Here is a 20,920-nt window from a genome sequence, read left to right on the forward strand (position 1 = left end):
CTGCCATATAGCGAGATTGGAAGGCGCCCCCACATCTGTAGTTTAGTGTTTAATGATTGTAGTGCACTTTCATAAGTATAGTGTAAGTCTATCCCTGGAAACAAGTATCCCCAAATATCTGATATTTTGTTCAGACCACTTGAGTCCGCACATCGTGTCTGGGCACTTGGTTGTTGGTGTAAGTGGGAATATTTCGGATTTGGCATTATTTACAGTGTACACAGAGTACACTGCAAACTCCTGTATCTCCGCCATGATGGGTGCAATGTTCTTCCCTGGCTCACGGATATATAGCAGCGTATCATCCGCGTATAGGGAGATTAGTTGGGTGGAGCCTTTCATCTTTATCCCCCTGTCTGAATGCCTCAGTCTAACCGCGATCGCCATTGGCTCTATGGTTAGCGCAAATAGTATAGCGAGAATGGGCATCCCTGCCTGGTGCCTCTTCCCAGTAGGAACAATTCGTAGATGGATTGATTAGTTAGTACTCTAGCGCCGTGTTCCGTGTATAACAATTTCGCATATCTAATAAAATTGGGACCCGTCCCAAACGCCTCCAGCACAGCTAACAGATAAGCCCACGATACCGAGTCAAAGGCTTTTTCGGCGTCAAGGGCTATAGCCACTGCGCTTCTCCCCGGGTCCATCTGCGCCATTATGCCAAAAAGTCTACATAGATTTAGGGCCGTGGATCTCGTGGGGATAAACCCGTTGTGGTCAGGATGGACCAGAGTCAGGACTGCTGACAGAAGTCGATTGGCCAGCACTTTTGCAAATATCTTGGCATCAGTGTTTATAAGTGAAAGGGGTCTATAGGATGATGCATCTTGGGGCGGTCGATGAGGTTTAGGGAGCACAGTTATCACAGCCTCCCTCATCATCGGGGGTAGCATATTGGTCGCAAGGGCTTCCTCCCATACCTGCATTAGTATTGGTACCAACTCCTCGCGGAACTCCTTATAGAATTCGGCACCTATCCTGTCTGACCGTGGAGCTTTGCCCGACGATAGCGCTTTAATTGCTTCTGTGATTTCCTCAGCAGTTACAGGTTGCTCCATTACCAGTCGGTCCTCATCTGAAAGTTTTGGCAGGGAAAGTGCCGCAAGATATGATTTAATTTCAATATCTGTTTTTGTGTCTTTGTTCGTATATAGTTCTTTGTAGAATTTAGCAAATTCCCGTTAATCCCCACTTCCCTTAGGCGCACATCCCCTTGTGGCATTTGTATGCTAGTAATCTGATTCGGTTGTTTATCTTGTTTAAGCAGATTAGACATTGTTTTCCCAGCTTTATTCCCATCCCCGTATCTACGCGCCCGTACAGGTGCCGCTATATAGTGCATTTCTCTAGTGGCCAAATTACCAAACTCCTGGAGGTGTGTATGTATTTCAGCCAGTATTGCTCTGTCTTGTGTGCGAGAATAAGCTCCTCTTGTTCTCCCAGTTTACGTTCAGTTTCAGTTAGTTCAGCTCGCACACCTTTTAGGAGACCTGCGGACATAGATATCAAGACTCCCCTGGTCCAAACCTTGAAGGACTCCCACACAGTGGAGTATCTATCGACTGTTCCCACATTATTAGTAAAAAAACTCTGCTATTTCGACGTGCATGCCTCCACCACCCCGGGGTCACCCAGTATTCCTCCTGGCATCCTCCATCTTTTTACAGGGTTGGGGGCATCGCAAAGCGCTACCTCCAATAACACTGGGGAATGATCGGATAGCGTGCGGGTAATATCTCACACATCTTCAGTGCAGCAGTTACAGTAGGGGAAACAAAACAATAATCGATTCTAGACTCAAGAATCATGAACCGAGGAGTAATACGTGTATCTCCTACTGTCAGGATGTATTTCACGCCAGGTGACAGCTGTGGTAGAATGTGAGCCAGGGTTAGGACAGTCTTATTCGGTGCCCTGATAGTAGTCTTGGATCTATCAAGCCTGGGGTCCAGGGCCACATTGAAATCCCCTCCCCATATTATGGTGGTCACATTGATTGAGGTAATTAATTGATACATATTCGAATAGAAGGCAGGGTCATCAATATGAGGCCCATATGTGTTAACCATCAATAGTTGTTGGCCAGCATTCTCACCCCACACCATAACATATCTGCCGAGTTGATCAACCTTTTGGCCTTCTAGTTTGAATCCCACGCTTGGATAAATAAGGGTGAAGACACCTCTGGACTGGGATGAATAATTAGTATGGAACCTTAATTTGCCCCATTTAGGCAGTATGTGCAAATTACTCGTACCCATTTTGTGTGTTTCTTGCAACATCAGGATCTGGAGGCCATGTCTGGTGATATAATTGCCCACTTTCTTAGCTTTTATCTGGTTTAGTCCCCTGACATTCCACGACAGCAGTTTTACCCTCAACCCGTCACCAATATTTCATAGGGAAATGTTCCGACGCTGTCTCGTCTCTTAGGGTTATGACACTTGTATAGCACGGACAGCACCAGTATACGTGCAACCACAGATTTAACCATCAACAAACATTCTGCCTCCTTCACCCTCCCACCGGGACGAGGTGCCATTTTACACCATGATAAGTCTGTATCAAAACCACAACAAACTCCATGCCCTCTTCCCACCCACCCTCAACATCACCCCCAACTTGACGATGTTCCCACATAAACTTGTGGAATATTCCAGGGGTAGCCATGTAGCTTCACATGACCGCCAACTTCGGTTCCCCCACTCCACTTAACCATGGATCATGCATGGGGCCGCCTTTGGTTGCTAGTTAAACATAACTTCAGACATAAAAGATACGGTAGCCCAAACATATATTCTTCTGGTGCGTGTCTTTAATCTGCTGGACGGGGTGTGTTGTTCTGTGCTGGTCTGCCCCCTCTGGGAGGAAGGGGTATGGAAGTTTCTATATAAGTCATGGCTTCAGCCGGAGTTTAAAAAAGGGTGCTCTTCACGCGTGTTGAATTCTCATCTTGACTGGAAACATCAAAGCATATGGAATTTGGCGTGCCTTCAAGAGTTTCTTGACTGGTTCATAGGATCTTCTGCTTGCCTGGACCCCAGCAGAGAAGTCCAGGTATATGTGTATCCAGTTTTCCTCATATTGCAGCGTTCCAGCCTCTCTTGCCAAATGCAGGATTGTGTCTCTGTCCCTGTAGTTGAGGAGCCGGGCAATTATTGTGCGTGGTGGTGCATCTGGCTTAGGTATTGGAGCCAGTGTGCGGTGTGCTCTCTTGACCAGGAAGTGTTCAGAGAATGACTCCGGCCCAAATAAGGACTTGAGCAATGTTTCAAGTTGCTTTTCCATTTGACCCTTCCCAAAGGATTCCGCTATGCCCACCACTCGAATGTTGTTCCTCCTTGATCTCGATTCGAGGTCCTCACATTTATTTTGTAGCATGGGCATTGTTTCTTTAATCTGGGTGATGTCGTGACCGTGATGTGCAATGGTATCTTCATTTGTACTTATTCTTTTTTCGGTTTCCATGACACGTGTGCTTTCTTTGTCTATTCTGGTCCTCAGGGAGCCAATAGTGGCTACTATCTCATCCAGTTAACTGCGAGGAATCAATTTTGTACTAATGTTGTCAGCATGTCTCTTTGTTCCCCCACATCAGGTTCGCCAGTCTCAATGGGGTCTGTGTATATCTCCACAGTAGTAGTTTGGTTCTGGCTGCTGGTGTAGGTATCCATTGGCCCTTTCTTTTTATTGCCAGGGGTCTTTGCCGCTTTGCCTGCTTTATGTGGTTCCCCCATAGCAATGTAGTGCAGTGCAATGTTATTGATTTCACAGTTGTCTGGTCACGCAATGTTTAATCTGGTAAACTTCTGCGCACTTTCACTCAGCCCCTCTATGTTGTTTCTGGGCAGGCATAGAAAGGGGTACGAAGGTTAGGGTTGTATTTTTACAAACTCCTCCGTGTATAGGCCTTCAGAGCGTGATCGCCACGAATGGATTGTGTCCTTCCACGTATTTAATTGTAGTCATGTTCAGTTCGTATTACTGAGTCTCTGTATCAGATTGCGCAGCTTCATGTGTTTGTCAAGTGTCTGCTTATTAACTGCGTGTATCTGCTGTTAGCCTGCCGGCCTGCCGTACAAGGGGTTATGGGAGGCAGTCCTCGTGCGTTTTCGGGTGTTCAAAGGGTGGTAATGCAGCCCGTGTTAAGCAGCAGCGATGTGTCCCCCTTATGAGCAATCAGAGGCACCAGCGCATGTCTAAACAGAGAGGAGCCCCACAAACGCGTAACACTGCCTCCAGGCAATCCCCCAAGGCCAGCCACACAGAGTGCGCCCACCCTGAGCGGGCCACGTCCCACCGCGTAGTACGCACCGGGCTAGGCAGTCCGCCTCAGATTGGGACGTTATGTCCTTTACAGAGCGCCCACGTTCCGCGGGTCAACAGTTGCTGGCAGATCAGCGTCTTTGCTGAGATAGCGATCCGTGTTCCTAAGCCCTCCGCCCAGCCCGCGTCCTGCAGCCCAGGCGCGTTTAACAATTGTCTCTCCTACGCAATCTCTGCCAAGACGTTCTGGGCCCCACTAATCAGGGGCTGTACGTGTCACGCGGGACCCCACGCGCACGCAAGCCGCCGCAGCTGCGAGACCGAGCGACGGCTCAGGCGAGGGCTATGCCAAGTTACAAGCTCTCTGCCCAGTGGAGATCAATCGTGCCAGACACAGCCCGCTCCTCTCCCTCCTCCTCTGGGCCTTTTACTTGGTATCCTGGGTGTGTTGTGCCAGTTCCAGGCCCTCCCTTGTTGTAGAGCCGAAGTGCTCTTGGTTTTTCGTTGCACAATCGCTGTAGGGGCCTTACTCGGGCATGCTGTTCGGGAGGGTGGCGAGCCTTATCCGCGCCCCAGCAGCTGGAGCACCTCATGGGTCTCGGCTCTACCAAGGGGTCCACTGGTTCGTCTCTGCTTCAGCCACCTTCCCTGATTCGGCGACCCTCCGCATATGTATGTTCTGGGCTTATGCGCGAGTCGTAGTAGCAGGCTCCACCCACCTGCGGCCCTCCGTCACTTTGCGTCCCCGGCCACTGAGTGGCTCCTCACGGTTCTACTTGCCGGATCGCCTCAGCTCTGCATGTCAACTGATCTTACAACAGCCATATCTTTGTGAATATAAATTGAAGGTTAACAGGATTTTCTCCGCATGGGCACAAATGTCTGGGCCATCGATAAAAGCAACAGATTTGTGATCCTCTTCATGAGAGGTGAGTTTATGTAGCCACTCTATGAATTTGGGTCAGTTCGGAGTCAGATGGACCACTGTGCTGTGTAGTTAACGGGGAACTGACCCCTTTGGTTTTGTTTTAGCGAAGTTAAAGGCATACTTTTTATATGCTTTTTCATTAATTGGGATCAAGGAAGGACGCATACAAGCACCTACCTCTGTTATTTTGAATGGTTTCGCCCTCTAAAAACACCAATATAGGTAATTTTTAACCGTTATTAGGTGTTGTACTCATATAGTGAGTTTGACTGGAATCAAGAGAATTTGTAGCTCACCCCAATCTCCTGTTTTTGTTTTGTCTGATAGGGGAGGAACGAATAGACATTCTACGCTGAATTCTTCACCAGCACACTAGCGCAGTCTAAATGCTTGTACAAAAACCAGGGTCTCACTCCTGATGAATGTTCCGGATGTATTACCCTTGTAAACTGAAACATGTTGAGACTTGATACTGTATAATGAGAATCCAGTGACAAATTGATGCAATTGATCAGAGTTCTATGCACAAATTCTAGGTTTTTCTAAAAGGATATGACAACTGGAGGACAACAGTACTTCTAATTAATGGTTGTTATGATACCCTGGCCAGTGGTGTGGCAGTTTTTGTATGTGTTTCACCAATGATCTATGATTCTACACTTTGGTCTTTTATCACATTTTAGGCAAATTAATGTATGATGTTTAATGTTGAAGTTTATTATCATCAAAATGGTTTTTAACCACTGAAAGCAACCCCACTTTCAGTTGCCCACCCTATCAGACTTGCCTATATCTCCTTTTTGCTTCATGTATTGAGTTTTGTGCCACTGGGAAATCATGTGGATGATAATACACTTGACAATCCAGATACGGTTGCATTGGTCTCTTTGAGACTGCGCCACGTTTGTACTACGTAGATCATGTGATTAGTACACATGAACTCTTTGATACTTGGAGTGTGATATGTAGGGCGTTTTGAAATCTGGATGTCCTGCTGGCTTATATTGTCAACTCATTTTTTACGCAGTTGAGGTAAGCAAATTGCCTCCTTATGTTTTGTACTTGGTAACCCCTGGGGATGCTGTGTCCACATTTCTCTAAAATATATTTAATTTTCGGTGTCTTTTTGGTATGTCTGTTACTGGCAATTAGCCCACGTGCCTGGATTCAGTCTTGTAAGTGCATTTCAGATTCAGCCCTTGTTGCATGGGACAACATTGAAATGATACCACGCCTGAGAATAGGTGTGTATTCTAGAATTTAGAGGTCACACTTCATCCTGTGCACTTTGGTGTTGCATACGTTGTAAGGTTCATTAATGCATGCTTGGGACAACATTTTAAGTCTTACTGCGCCTTGAAATAGGTGTGTATTTCAGCATTTAGTGCTCATTTGGGTTGATAGTGGTCACATTTAATTATGTGCGCTAGAGCATTTGTTAATTACGTATGTGGCTTGACGGCTTATCCTCACATACCAGTGTTTTTTTACTGATTGGGCTATCATGGTTTAAGGTCTATTTCGTTTTGTATTCCTCAGTGACGCTGTTTTCACTTCTTATTGCTACATTGGTTAATGGCATATGTTAATGTCTTATTTCGATCTCATGTTCAGAGATTCGATGTGTGTATGAAACTGAATACATTTCCCAGAAATTGACACTTATGAGGTGTTTCTCAAGTGAATGAAACTGTGGTATCTACTTAGCATTGAAGGCAGGTATCTTTTTTGTTTTTTATGAAGGTACTATTCTCAGTTTCAATTGGTATGATGATGTTAGGTTGCTTCACGTTGAGTGCTTGTTTTTAATTTGTTGTTTTTGATAGTATGTAGATTTTTATTGGAATCGCGTGAATTTAGGAATTCTGAGGATCAGTGTGGCTATCAATTCCTGAGGCTTGGGTTCAAGTTGGAGCAGTAAAATGAGAGTTTGACCCTCTTTAGAAGGACTGAGATAATTTCCTTCAAGTTGGAGCATACGGAACATCCTTTTTGAAAATGTCTTTCATATAGTGCTCATACTTTTCTTTTGGAATGTTATCAATGAGATGGTTAGGGGATTTTCAAGGTTGATTTATCCCTGAGGAATGTCTGGCATATGTTGCATGATGGACAGAAACATGTTGGGTGAGGGTGATGTCAGAATACACGTATGATTCTATGGAGATTACATTATCATTGCTCTTTGTATGTTCAGTACTAGTCTGCAACATATATTTCTATCTTTCTGATTTCCTTTAGGGATGTTTGGGCATTTCCATAATGATTGCAATATTGAACAAAAAAAAACCCTTGTCTAAAAAGTGTTTAACCACATGATTTCTTTCTTGTATGAAATGTATATAAGATCACTTTTTGTGTAGGTTGTAATGTTTAGAATAAAACGCTTGTTTTAATGTGTTGCAGCACTCTTTTTGGACACCTCTGCCTTTTGTTGTTTATGGTGGAAAATGGAGCCAGGCAGGGTTGTTTCCTGTCGCTGCTCTTGTCTGCTCTTGTGTGGGACCACATTGCTAACCAACTACACGAAGGGTAGAGAGGTATTGAGATCATGGGCTTGGGGCACCTTTTGTCACTGTACACTGATGATTATTTGTTGTTTCTCTAAGACCCAGCGCAAAGCATTTCCTAATCTTAGGAAATCGTTGAATATTAAAGTTTTTGCTCCGAGTTGAAGGTAAACTCGAACATGTCCTGCCTATTGCCTTTGAGGCGACAGAAGCGTTCCAGAAATTCACCATGCTTGTGTCCTTAGTTTGAAACACATTTTCCCATATCTGCGTGTAAGAATAGTTCCTTTGGATGTCCCAGAATATGTCATCTGAATAATTAAGGGGATTTAGGCTTCAGTAGAATTTTGGGTGAGGCTACTTCTGTCCACAGTGGGCAGAATAGCGCTCTGTAAAATTGTTGTTATGGCCATTTGCTTGGTGTATGGTATATGTTCACCCTAAAGTATTAAAGGGTATAGATTTGTTTCTCTCAAGATTAATCTGGGGCTCAGGAAGGCATTTTGTCTCCTTATAAGTTACTAATGAATTTATGCTGCTGGATTGGGCCTTAGCTTCATGGCAACATGCTCGGGTTGTTCGGGACGTGCAAGAGAGCGACGCTTGCCGTTCCTGACCAGATCTCTCTGGGAGAGAAAGTCTGGGCAATAACTCGCAGTACATTACAGAATAGTCCCTTTTATGCTAAGCAATGCCCCATATACTATCTATGTAAGTTTGGTGTAGCTGCTCGCTCTGTTAATTTACAGTGCTGCAAAGCGACCGGATGCACACACTGCAAGGATCTATATCAGTGTTGGAAAGCATGGCTTTCAACGAAATAAGGGCACATTACAATGTACCTCAGAGTTGTTGTTTTTGTATGTGCTGGACTCGGCAGAATGGCGAGGAAGAACTAGCCAGGCTTCCTAGATGAATCAAAGGAATCAGACCTATTTGTTGCAATGATGCATAGGAATCTCATATCAAACCAATTACCATTTAGCGGCATGCCTAATACGTGGGCAAAACTTTGCTATGTCTCAAGATTCAAGATAAATGGGAACATTATTTGGTGAGGGAATGGCCGGCAGTAGGTTGTTGAAGAGCATTTTTACACACCCACAAATAATATAATGTGCTACATGCAGCATTTGACTCCACAACATAAATTAGCCACTTCCAAAAAAGATGTCTGTCCCATATGCCAATCCAAAGGCACCCCATTTAGTCATGTGCTATGGTCTTGTCCGCAAATAGAGAAGTGCTGGTGTCATGGAAGTATTGGAACGGGCCACAGTAAAGCCTCGATTAGCAACCGCTGAGATGTGTTTATAGTGCATAACCCCTAAAGCCACAAAAGAGAACATAACTTCATCAACTTCGATGTACTGCTTGTGAAAAGGGCAGTAGCACACAGATTGACATCACGCACCCAACATATATCTGACTTGCAGAGGAAGATCACTGTTTAGGCTACAACTGAGCAAGAGGCACCATGACAATCTGCTGAGGAGGGTGATTGAGGCAGTGGTTCAATGGAATGGGGGATACTGCAACATGTTTTGCTAATACTGCCGGATACATACCCATCCTTGGCTGCAATAGTGTTTTCATTGCGTTAGCCTCATGATGCTCCTTCATGTATCCTTTTTCTGCTCATACCGCTGGTTGCTTGATTACATCCCTAATTAATTATATGAACACTTCTAATTAGAATGTGGTTGGCTTGCTGAGAAAGCAGACATTTCCTGATCTCCCATACGATGTAAATGTGTATCCGTTGTGATACCCATACTTTCATCTTTGAACTCATCCTCCTCAATTGTATATTATTTGTATTCTTCTATTTTGTTTTCTTCTTTGTATGTTTCATATTGTGATTCTGCGCTATGGAACTATTGTAACTATATAAAGATAATGGTCAATAAAAATAAATGTAATAACATGTGACAGGTTGTTGGGCCCTTATCTGGTGTCAGTCTGCCTTTCAAGAAACCAACCTTTGCTGAATGGATATTCCTGGGATGATTGTAGCTGTTTTGGCAGTATTTTCAACATATAACGTACAATCTGCATTTAATCGGGAGAAGGGACTGTTTTAACAGCCTGTGTAGTGCTTGCAAAACCAGAAAGGTTTTGATGAACTCCGATACTGACATAGGACTGGCAGAGAATAACAGTTCTTGTTGCGTATTGTCATGTTCCTTTTTCTAAGCACAAACATGTATGCCAAATCTCAATTAAGTAACATGTTTCTTCTTCCTTAGGGTCACACCTGGTTAAAGGATGATGAAGTGATGCAGTGTAAACAATGTCACAGGGAATTCTCCATTTCAAGGAGAAAGGTACTTTTGTAGAATTAGTAGATGCATTTGTTGAACATTTTTTGAATTGTGTGGCCTAGTGAAAACCTATAAGAGCATGTTTATAGATCATAGGAATTCATATTTTTAATGAGTGGATTCTAAAATATTAATTACATTGCTGATTACCCATTTTGGAAGATTGCAAGAAGGTATCTCATGACATTTTTTGAGCGAGTTCTTCTACATCAAGATGTGAAGTCCTATTTAATGCATAGAGGCATCCACAGCATTGAGCTTAGGATGCATCTTCCTCTCCTTCAATTCTGTGAATGGCACTGGCTGAAGTTGGTCAAAGGCACTGAATTAGGGGAAGCACGATATCTGAAGAGGACCTCATCTTCTTACTAAAAATAACTTCAGCTTCATATGATAGATAACAATGAGCCTGTAAGTATTTGAATTATTTGCAGCACATATTGCCATTGCTTCATGAGTGTGTAGGAGAGGACGACCCGCCAGGCATAGCCATTCCTCCTTGTTTAAGCTGTGTGGTGTAGCAATCTGCTGATGCCCAGTTCCCTTGTAGTATGGCTGGAACCGTGACTTTCGAGGATCAATGATAGCAAAGTATGGAGCAAGGCTATGGGGCCATTCAAATTTGGCAAATATGCAGACTGAAGAAAATGCTTTTCTTAAGAGACTATTGGGCCTCCCAACCTCAGCTCCTAACTTTGCAGTCCATACTGAATTGGGATTACTGTTCCTAGAAGATGAGCTCCAACTCAAACCAAATGTACTTTGGTTTAGAATATGGACAAACAAAAAAGCTATTTTATCTCAATCCATTATGTATTATAAAATGTTCTTTATTAATTTTCAACAAACACCAAAAAGGTGCAACAACCTTAACCCTTCATAACCCTCCATAACCCTCCACCCTGCCCTTCCCTGAACCCCTCCCTGGCCAAAAAGAAGTTGATGTCCGGTAGGGGTTGTATATTCTTCCGCCTATCTAATCTATCTCCAACGATTTCAAGCGCTGAGGGCACCATTGGACTCTAAAGTTTTCCTTCAAGAAGGTCAATACCTCCCCCCAGTCTCTGGCGAAGCATGGTAAGATATTGTTAATTTCTTTTTATTTTTAAATGATACAGTTTATATATAAACTTTTCATTTAAATTCTCATATACATTTCATTAATTTACAACGTTTAAAAAAGGTGCAGACAACAACACAAAAGCAAGAAGAGCACTTCAGATTTGATTATATTCTAAAATGTCAATCAAGAATTGAACAATTGTGAAAATTAGTTTTTTGTTTTTGCCTTCAAGCAGCTTAAGCCATCTGTTATCTCCTTCCTCTTGTTGCTGGGCGATGTTAAATGCTCCCCCGTAAAGGGCTCTCTTGGCAGATAATTCGGGACATACCATGACTAGATGTTTAAGGGATTCTATGGCATCTATGTCCTTGCAGTATCGGCAGAATTGTTCATCTTTTGGTATTTTACGAATGTGAGCTAGTCTTTGTCGTGTCGGGAGAATGTTGAAACGAAGTTCAGGAAAAAGTGTGAGATACTGAGGCAGTTCATTCAGAGCTCGTGTATCAAATGATGAAAGTAAATTCATGTTATACCTCGTTTTATCTTCTGATGTTTTCTGCCAATCATTACGTTGCAGTTTAACCTTTGCACGTTGTGGTCGTTTGATAAGCATTTCAACCGTAATGTCTTCTTTTGTCGTGGCCAAGAAGAGTCGTGACTTCCACTGTTTCAGCACTGTATTATTCATCGCCTGAGGGATTTCCTGTAGGATTTGTAAAGCAGATGTTTGTTCTCCATTTATGATTTTTCGTAGGAAATCTAGCTGTTTCCAGAGAACTAATGAGGCGAGTGATTGCAATGCTACTTCAAAGCGAATTTGTGGCATAGGAAAGTTCTTGGGGAGATGCAAGATCTTGCGCCAAAAATAAAGCTTCAAGCTTTTGCCAGTTTATGAGGGTAGATGTAATCATAGCTTCACTCCCATAGATAATTATAGGGACGACTTTCTGGCGATAGAAGGCTATAATTGGATTCAGCAAAAATTTGCCAAAACGCTTATGAAGCATCACCCCTTGTCGAGCCAACAATTGAATTTTAGTCTCTAAAGTGATTGCCCAGGCTAATTCTATCTTATGTTGGTTCAACACAACGCCCAGGTATTTGAAAGTAGATACATTAGCCAGTGACTTGTTATCCAGTGTAAAATTTGATATCTTATTTCCAAATTTCGTATTTCGATAGGTAGTCAATTATAGTTTTGTTTTTTTTGGTATTGATCTGTAGTTCGTTCTCTTTCATGTATGTGTCAGGCTTCTGGTCGATGGCACCTCTAGTATTCGTCTCTTCCTCCCCGTCCTCCTCACCTGTGTGGTCGCTGCAGTCTGGACTGATGGATCTCCGGGTCCAGTAGTCTTTTCCTCTTTGTAGGTCGACCGCGTCTCCCACGAGACGAAGCCACAGCGGAGGCCAGGTAAAGGCACCCCACTGGGACTCCAGTCCCGGGAGGGACAACTAGGGGAAAAAGCCGCAAGCGGCAGAAAAAACCCCTGCTGCAGGCACCGGAGTCCTGATGGAAGCTGAACTCCGTGGGAAGTTGCTCGAGAGGAAATACAGGCTACAGGATGCAAAGCCGACCGGGAGAGGAGAGAGGTAAGCAATGCTGGGCAAGGCACCAAGGGGCACGGCAGGGGGAAGGGAAGCAGAGTACAAAGAGTGAAACCCAGAAAAGAGGAGGCAGAGCAGAACTAGAGAGAAGGAGAGCATACACAACAGCGGCAGCGAAGAGAACAGCTGACGGAAAGGGTTGCAACGCGAAGCGCTGAAAGAAGGCGGCGCCTAAATAGGAAGCATGAGCCAAGGGAAAAGACTAGACCGCGCTATGCGCTCGGCTATGGTAAACCCGGGTCCTTGGCCAGAGACGCCAGGAAGGAACGCGGCGCGTGACAGTATGCCCCCCCATACTGAGAACCCCCGGGCTTCCCTGGATGCCCCCTATGAAACCTCCGGAGGAGGATGGGGGCGTGGATATGAGAGACAGGCTCCCAGGAGTCTTCAGCACTGGAGTAACCCTTCCAATGGACAAGGTATTCTAAGCGACCCCTGTGATACCTGGAATCTCGAATGCTTGAGACCTCATATTCCTCATTAATGTTCCCGGGTACAGGAACGGGAGAGGTACGGGCAACCCGGGAATTATCCGCACTCCTCAATAAGGAGGCATGAAAAACAGGGTGAACCCGCTTCAAGGAAGGAGGTAGGTTAAGGCGAAAGGTCACTGGGTTTATTCTGGCTGCGATGGAAAAGGGGCCCAGGAACCGTGGAGATAGTTTGGAGGGGCCAGACCAGTGTGGGAGGAATTTGGTGGAAAGCCACACCTTGGAGCCCACCTTCCAATCGGAGACATCCCGACGGTGCCCATCAGCTTGTTGTTTGTACCCCCGGAGACTCTCAGATAAGCTTAATGAAGCTGTTCTCTGGGCTTCCTTCAGCCGAGACAACACATCTTCCACGTGTGGCAGTGAGGAATGGACAGGCGAGCGAGGGATTATAGAACAAGGGTGATAACCATAGGAACAGTAAAAAGGCGACATCTTAATGGCCGAATGTCTGGAATTATTATATGCAAACTCGGCTGTGGGCAGCAAAGCCACCCAATTATCTTGTTCAGCATTGATATAAGACCGCAGATATTGTTCCAGAGTCGAATTTAACCTCTCTGTTTGCCCGTTCGTCTGCGGGTGGTAACCTGATGACAAAGCCCTCTCGATGCCTAGATTTTTACATAAGGACTTCCAGAACCGGGACACAAATTGGCTCCCGCGGTCCGACACAATCTTGTCCGGGAGACTGTGAAGACGAAAAATGTCCCTGACGAAAACCTGAGCCATGGTTTCTGCAGTGGGCAGGCCCGAGAGTGGTGAAAAATGAGCCATTTCGATGAAAGAGTCTATAGTAACAAGGATACAGGAACAGCCTTGTGAGAGCGGTAGATCCACAATAAAGTCGGTTGAAATATGGCTCCAGGGATGAGCAGGTACTTCTTCTTGTTGCAAGAGGCCCACCGGTTTTTGAGTACAACATTTGCTTTGTTTACAAATGGCGCAGGTCTGAACGAATCGCCTGACATCCTTAATAAGATGGGGCCAGGAGAAAGTCCTTTGGACTAGCTCCAGAGTGTTAGTTTGCCCCCTGTGTCCGGGTGTTTCGTGATCATGGCACCACGAAAGGACCTTGTTTTGAAGTTCCTTAGAAGGTATCCACAGCTGGTGTCCCTTAAACATCAAACCATCTCTCTTGATTATGCCAAACGGTTCTTGGTGACCAACTGTTGCTTCCTTGACTTGCTGCAAGAAAGAAGAAAGGGTGCTCACGATCTTGTTTCTAGGAAACATCTTCTCCAGAGAGCCGGTGAGATGCTTAGAGCCGTACGTCTTCCTGGAGAGGGCATCAGCCAATGTGTTTTGACTTCCAGGTATGTAAGTAATTAGGAAATTATATTGAGAAAAGAAATGTGCCCAACGGCCTGTCTGGAGTTAATACAATCCATAGATTGTAGCACCTGTAGGTCTTTGTGATCAGTTCTTATGATAAAAGGATAGGTTTTACCTTGGAGCAGATGTCTCCATTCCTCACATGCCTTTTTCATAGCTAATAGTTCTTTCTCTATAACAGAATAGTTGCGCTGACTCTCGGTAAGCGTCTTTGACAGATAGGCCACCGGATGTTCTATGCCTTGGTGATCTTGAAGAAGAACTGCCCCTATGGCGGCGGACGAAGCATCGGTCTCTAGAATAAATTGCTTAGTCTGATCAGGCTGCCGTAGAATGGGTGCTTGCCAGAACTGCTCCTTGAGACGACGAAAACTATCCTCAGCCTTTGAATTCCAAGTGAACGGTCCGGAGGATTTCTTCAACAGGTTGGTAATGGGTAAAACAATGTTCGAGAAACCTGCTATGAACCGTCGGTAAAAGTTGGCTAGACCCAATAATCTCTGTACCTCTTTTACTGAGGTAGGGGCCGGCCAGTGAAGGATGGCATCTACCTTGCTCTTATCCATCTGCATCCCATGAGGTGACAGAATAAATCCAAGATAGGGAACAGAAGAGACCCCAAAAAGGCATTTCTCTCTCTTAGCCAAAGGATGGTTACATTTGAGTCGAGTCAGCACTTCGGTAAGATGTTTGGTATGGTCAAGCAAGTTATTGGAGAAGACCAAGATATCGTCGAGATAAACAACCACTGAAATAAACAAGAGGTCGGAGAACATGCGGTCCATAAATCTTTGGAAGACAGCCGGTGCATTTACAAGCCCAAATGGCATTACATGGTATTCGAAGAGGCCAAAGGGTGTCCTGAATGCAGTCTTCCATTTGTCCCCCTTCTTAATGCGGAGAAGGTGGTAGGCGTTCTGTAGGTCTAATTTGGAGAATATTGTAGCATCTATGGACTGTAGCTAGTATATCTGGGATCAGAGGCATGGGGTAGCGGTCCTTCTTAGTTACTTTATTAAGACCTCTTTAGTCGATACACGGTCACAGATCAGTTTAACCCCTCTTGGGAATAAAAAACAGTGGGGCTACAGCAGGTGATTTAGACGGCCGGATGAGAGCGTTACAAAGATTGTCATCCAAATATTTCCTCAAGACATCGTTCTCCTTCACCGATAGCGCAAACATCTTGCCGAAGGGTACCAAAGCATTAGGTGTCAGGTCTATGGGACAATCTTCAGGTGTATGGCGGGGTAACTCCAAAGGAGAAGAGTCAGCAAAGACTGCATCAAAATCCTCCAGGATCTGCGAAATTGTATGGACTCCAACTGTAGCAGCAGGCTTACTAGAATACGTCCTCACTGTTTGGTAATTGACGCCCTGCAAGCACTGTCTTTGGCAGTAGGTAGAGGAGAAATCTAGACGGTTGGAGGCCCAATCAATGTAGGGATTATGCTGGCGGAGCCAAGGAATACCCACAACGAGAGGGAAATGAGCTGCTCGAATGATGCCAAATGTTATACTCTGAGTGTTGGTGGATGGTGAGCAATAATGGTTCTGTAGATTGGGTAATAAGGCCAGAGCTCAGCGGTTTGCCATCCACGTCCTCCACCTTCTATCCTTCCAGTCGGTCTATGCGCTTAGCTCCCAGTTGATTGACCCATAGAGTGTCAGGAAAGTTTCCGGCGGCTCCACAGTCCAGGAGAGCCAAAGCCTCAATCTGGATCTCCACGATGATAATTTGTACAGTGATGACCATGAGGCGAGAATCTTGGGAGGAGTCAGATGATCCGATTGACATGGTAACATAGGGACTATACAGCACCCCTCGACATCCCGTCCCTTCTAGGATCGAGGGTGTTCGTTTTCCGACTGTTTGGAAGATAATTCAGGACAATTCCTTACAGAGTGTCGGTCTGATCCACAATAAGCACATAGGCCTTGCTCCCTCCTTCTCTTCCTTTCTTCGGGAGTAAGAGAGCGGCGTGTAGCACCTATCTGCATTGGTTCTTCAGTTTGTTTGGATGAAGTAGGAGGAGGAGGGGGTCCCCCAGGGAAGAAAGATCGGCTTCGTCGTTTCTCTTGTCTTCTTTCAATCATACGAAATTCAATCTGAAGGGCAGCTGTCATTAAAGCAGCTAGTGATTCGGGGCGAGGAGAGCGGGCCAATTCGTCTTTTAGATCTTCTCTAAGACCTCGTCGGAACAAAATTATCTGAGACTGTTCCGACCAGCCAGTTTCCAAGGCCAGCCTTTTAAATGTTGAAATATATGACTGCACGTCAGAGGATCCCTGTCGAACATCCAGCAGGTCTTCCCCCTGCTGACATGGCGACTTCAGGTCTTTCAAAAGTACTCTTGAGAGGTCCCAAAAAGGCCCCATAGTCCTGTAGCACAGGATCAGAACTGGTTACCAGAGGAGTAGCCCAAGCTAGGGCATTACCTGACATATTAGAAATCATAAAGCCGACCTTGGCCTGGTCGGAGGTATAGGAGCGGGGCCTGAAAGTAAAATATACTGTGCAGGCATCTAGAAACTCTCTCAACCTTTTCGGTGAGCCCTCGAACTTGCCCGAAGAGAGAGCCATGGGAGGCAGATCTATGGAAGGTGGCTCCCGGGAGGCTATCAGCTGTTTCATAAGGGTGTTCTCGGCTTTCATATTTTGCATCTCCAATGAGAGATTCTGGGCCGCTGCCACCAGTTCCTGTACCTGCTCAGGGGTGGCCATTGTAGATTGTGGGCATTGCAAACTGTCAGGCTTCGGGTCGATGGCACCTCTAGTATTCGTCTCTTCCTCCCCCTCCTCCTCACCTGTGTGGTCGCTGCAGTCTGGACTGATGGATCTCCGGGTCCAGTAGTCTTTTCCTCTCTTTGTATGTCGACCGCGTCTCCCACGAGACGAAGCCACAGCGGAGGCCAGGTAAAGGCACCCCGCTGGGACTCCAGTCCCGGGAGGGACAACTAGGGGAAAAAGCCGCAAGCGGCAGAAAAAACCCCTGCTGCAGGCACCAGAGTCCTGATGGAAGCTGAGCTCCGTGGGAAGTTGCTCGAGAGGAAATACCGGCTACAGGATGCGAAGCCGACCGGGAGAGGAGAGAGGTAAGCAATGCTGGGCAAGGCGCCGAGGGGCACGGCAGGGGGAAGGGAAGCAGAGTACAAAGAGTGAAAACCAGAAAAGAGGAGGCAGAGCAGAACTAGAGAGAAGGAGAGCGTACACAACAGCGGCAGCGAAGAGAACAGCTGACGGAAAGGGTTGCAACGCGAAGCGCTGAAAGAAGGCGGGGCCTAAATAGGAAGCATGAGCCAAGGGAAAAGACTAGACTGCGCTATGCGCTCGGCTATGGTAAACCCGGGTCCTTGGCCAGAGACGCCAGGAAGGAACGCGGCGCGTGACAGTATGTTTCTGTCATACTTAGATTTTCCTGTAGCCCTACAGGTGTCTTATCGAGAAGGACTATGTCATCCGCATACATCAAATATGAAATCGGCACTGAATTGATTTTTGGTGGGTTCAGAAGGTATGTTTTGATATTGGCAGAATAGTCAGCTGTGTATAGATTATATAGCGTTGCTGCTAATGGACAGCCTTGTTTTAGTCCGTGCCAAGTTGTTATTTCATCAGTGGTGGTTCCTTCTTTCGTTAATCTAATCGAAATTATAGTACTGGAGTAGAGTAGCTTAACGGGTTCCAATATCTCTGGAGGGCATTTCCAACTCGCCAACTTTTTCCACAGAATGTTCCTGTTTATGGCATCAAATGCCATATGCAGATCTATAAAAGCTGCATAGAGGGCGGTTTTAGATGTTAGTGCTTCACGTTTTAGAACATTTAAAATGAATAGGTTCACATTCGTCCCTACTTTTGGGGTGAATCCTGTTTGTCTGGAATCGAAGCGGTTGGTCACTTTGGCCCAAGCGGACAAGTTTTTAAGGAGATGTCTTGCGAATAGTTTGCCCAAAGGGTCTAACAGGGCAATGGGTCTGAAGTTGGTGGGATCATCTCTATTGCCCTGTTTATAGATCGGTATCAGTACCGCTTTGGACCAAGTGGTGGGTAATATCTTTAATGCGTTGACCAAGGTTAGAATGTGATCCAACAGATTTGCCCAAGTCTCTGGGTCTCGTTTGAGGGCAGCATTGGAAAGTCCATCGGGACCGGGTGCTCTTGATACATTTAAATTGTTAATCATCTCTATGAATTGCTCTTTTTCCCAAGTAATAGTCCAGGTGTTTGTACTAATGGATTGATCCAGGTGTTCAATTTGGTTTCGAGATTTATAGAGATTTGTAAAGTGTGCGATCCAGTTCTTTTCTGTGACGTTGGCTACCATCAAATGCTGCTGTCCTGGATTGCTATTTAGCAAATTCCAGAGGGATCTCAGATTTTTATTGCGCAAAGTAGCTAGCGTGGCTTCTGCGTCGTCTTTTTGTACCTTGGACGCATTAGTTTTGTTCCAATTTCTATATGCTTGCTTGGCGTTCTTGATCTTTTTGAGATTTTCTACAGTGGGATCCTTTGACCACCTCCGAATATTTTGCCGCAGATTCTTTTTTTTGCTGCTATTTCTGGGTTGTAATAATGACAATGGACTGGTTTCTCTATCATGCATTGTTTCGTATGATATGGAATTAAAATCCATTCATAGTTTATTTTGGTTCTGTCTGACATCTGTGTTTGTTGGAAAATCTGTGGAATAGCAGCCAGCTGATTATTGCTGATTCTTAATCTGGGTGTTGCTCCTGTTATTTCCAGCAAAGTAGAGGGGGTGGTCGCATGTGTTGCATTTCCTCCTGCCACTGAGATCTTAAGCATTAGGTGGTCACTTTTGGAGGTAGGGAATACTTGGAAGCGTACTAGCTTATTGTTAATATCTGAAGACAGATATATGTAGTCAATAATTGCCGTCGTTTTTCTAGCTGCCCAAGTTGGCAGCAAGCAGTTTAGTTTATCATGCGGTTGATTTATTAGTTCAAGGTCCCTCATGGCGATTTCTTTTGTCCACCGTTGTGCTCTTGTTGAAATTGTCTCCTTTCGCCTTCTGTAGTATACAAATGTATATTGAGGTCTCCACAGATGATAAAACTGATTTTGGGGAATTTTGCGGCTGTTCTGTCAATTGTCAGGAAGACGCCATCCAGAAAATTAGCATCATTTATTGCTATTGGATTCCAGTATACATTAATAATTGCCGTCATATTCAGTGATTGAGTTTGAGTTGAAGATGACAGATTTACGTCACCCTCTATTGCAATGGATATGATGATCAATTGAGTCCAAGGGTTGATGTTTTCAGATTCAATAATTTTCCACAAGGGGCATATTTTTATTAGCGTTAATAGTTCCGCCGATGGTCGGCCTCTTGATCCTTTTATGGCTGGATTAAGAACAGTTATATAACCATCACACACAGGTGTCTGAGATAGCCAGGTTTCTTGGAAACATATAATTTGAGAGGATTCCAATACAGGATCTAGTGATTCAAACAGATGAGATGATCCTCTTGTGTTCCAGGAACATAGCGTCCATGTGTGTAGAGTTGATTGTGTTAATGGTTATGATCGAACGTCGGAACTATTTGTAGAGTTCAGAATCGTATCTTCATAGACTCGATGAAAAGGATAGATAGCGTCGTGTTCATCAGTATAGTCGTTGGTCTGGGTCTGTGAGCGTGCATGATCCTGAGTCTTTTTTATTATATTCTTTGTATCTATGGTAGCCTCTGTACACGCAAATCCTAATGATAGTAGTGGAACAGCCATCTTTAAAATCCAATTCATAGTGTCTGGGTTGTAAAATTCGATCAGTACTTTATCCAACTCATCGTCATATTCAAAGGTCACTGTCTTAATTTCCTGTGATTGTATTGATTTTAATTCTGGAAATACCTGAAATAGTCTTAATAGGTTAGTCCTATTGAGTGTGATTTGCGGTCGTCTGTTTTCAATACAAGCTACTCGTAGGATGTATTTCACTTTTTTTTCCCAAGGATCAATAAGTTGTGGCAGGTTATAGGTAACCGTAGCACATTTTTTCTTTAATCCTTTTTGTTGTACTTCATGAGTCTCTCTTTCCATTTCAGAGATATATGTTTCACTGTAAATCGAATCATCAGTTGATCGTGATGTGTTGATCGAGTAGATTGAGGGGGCATCCGAGATATCAGTAATGTCACCTGTATAACAAGATTCTGCGTCTGAGATGGTTTCGCAATCTAGATTGATCGTCACTGAGTCATCAGATTGCACAGTGTGATATTCGTCCAATGTTATTAATATTGGTTCATTGTTGTTGTCTGACGCTTCATGATTCAGGTGAGTAGTAAGGTTCAGTAACTCCTCTATTTCCTCCTCTGGAGAGTTGGAATGCTCTTGAATCGGATTAGCGGGTGGTTCAGGATCAA

The 20,920-nt window shown here is 44.7% G+C and overlaps 1 protein-coding gene across 1 annotated transcript in view; it reads left to right on the forward strand.

Moving 5' to 3' along the window:
• The window catches only part of RUFY1 (RUN and FYVE domain containing 1), a 1,926,102-nt gene that overhangs the window by 1,784,454 nt on the left and 120,728 nt on the right, over positions 1 to 20,920 (forward strand). The window contains exon 17 of the mRNA XM_069652681.1: positions 9,954 to 10,031. Within this exon, the coding sequence (XP_069508782.1) occupies positions 9,954 to 10,031 (78 nt within the window). The remainder of the gene's footprint in view (positions 1 to 9,953; positions 10,032 to 20,920) is intronic.

The sequence above is a fragment of the Ambystoma mexicanum genome, chromosome 3p (genome assembly GCF_040938575.1).
Source record: "Ambystoma mexicanum isolate Mex_15411 chromosome 3p, UKY_AmexF1_1, whole genome shotgun sequence".
In the NCBI taxonomy this organism is placed as follows: domain Eukaryota; kingdom Metazoa; phylum Chordata; class Amphibia; order Caudata; family Ambystomatidae; genus Ambystoma; species Ambystoma mexicanum.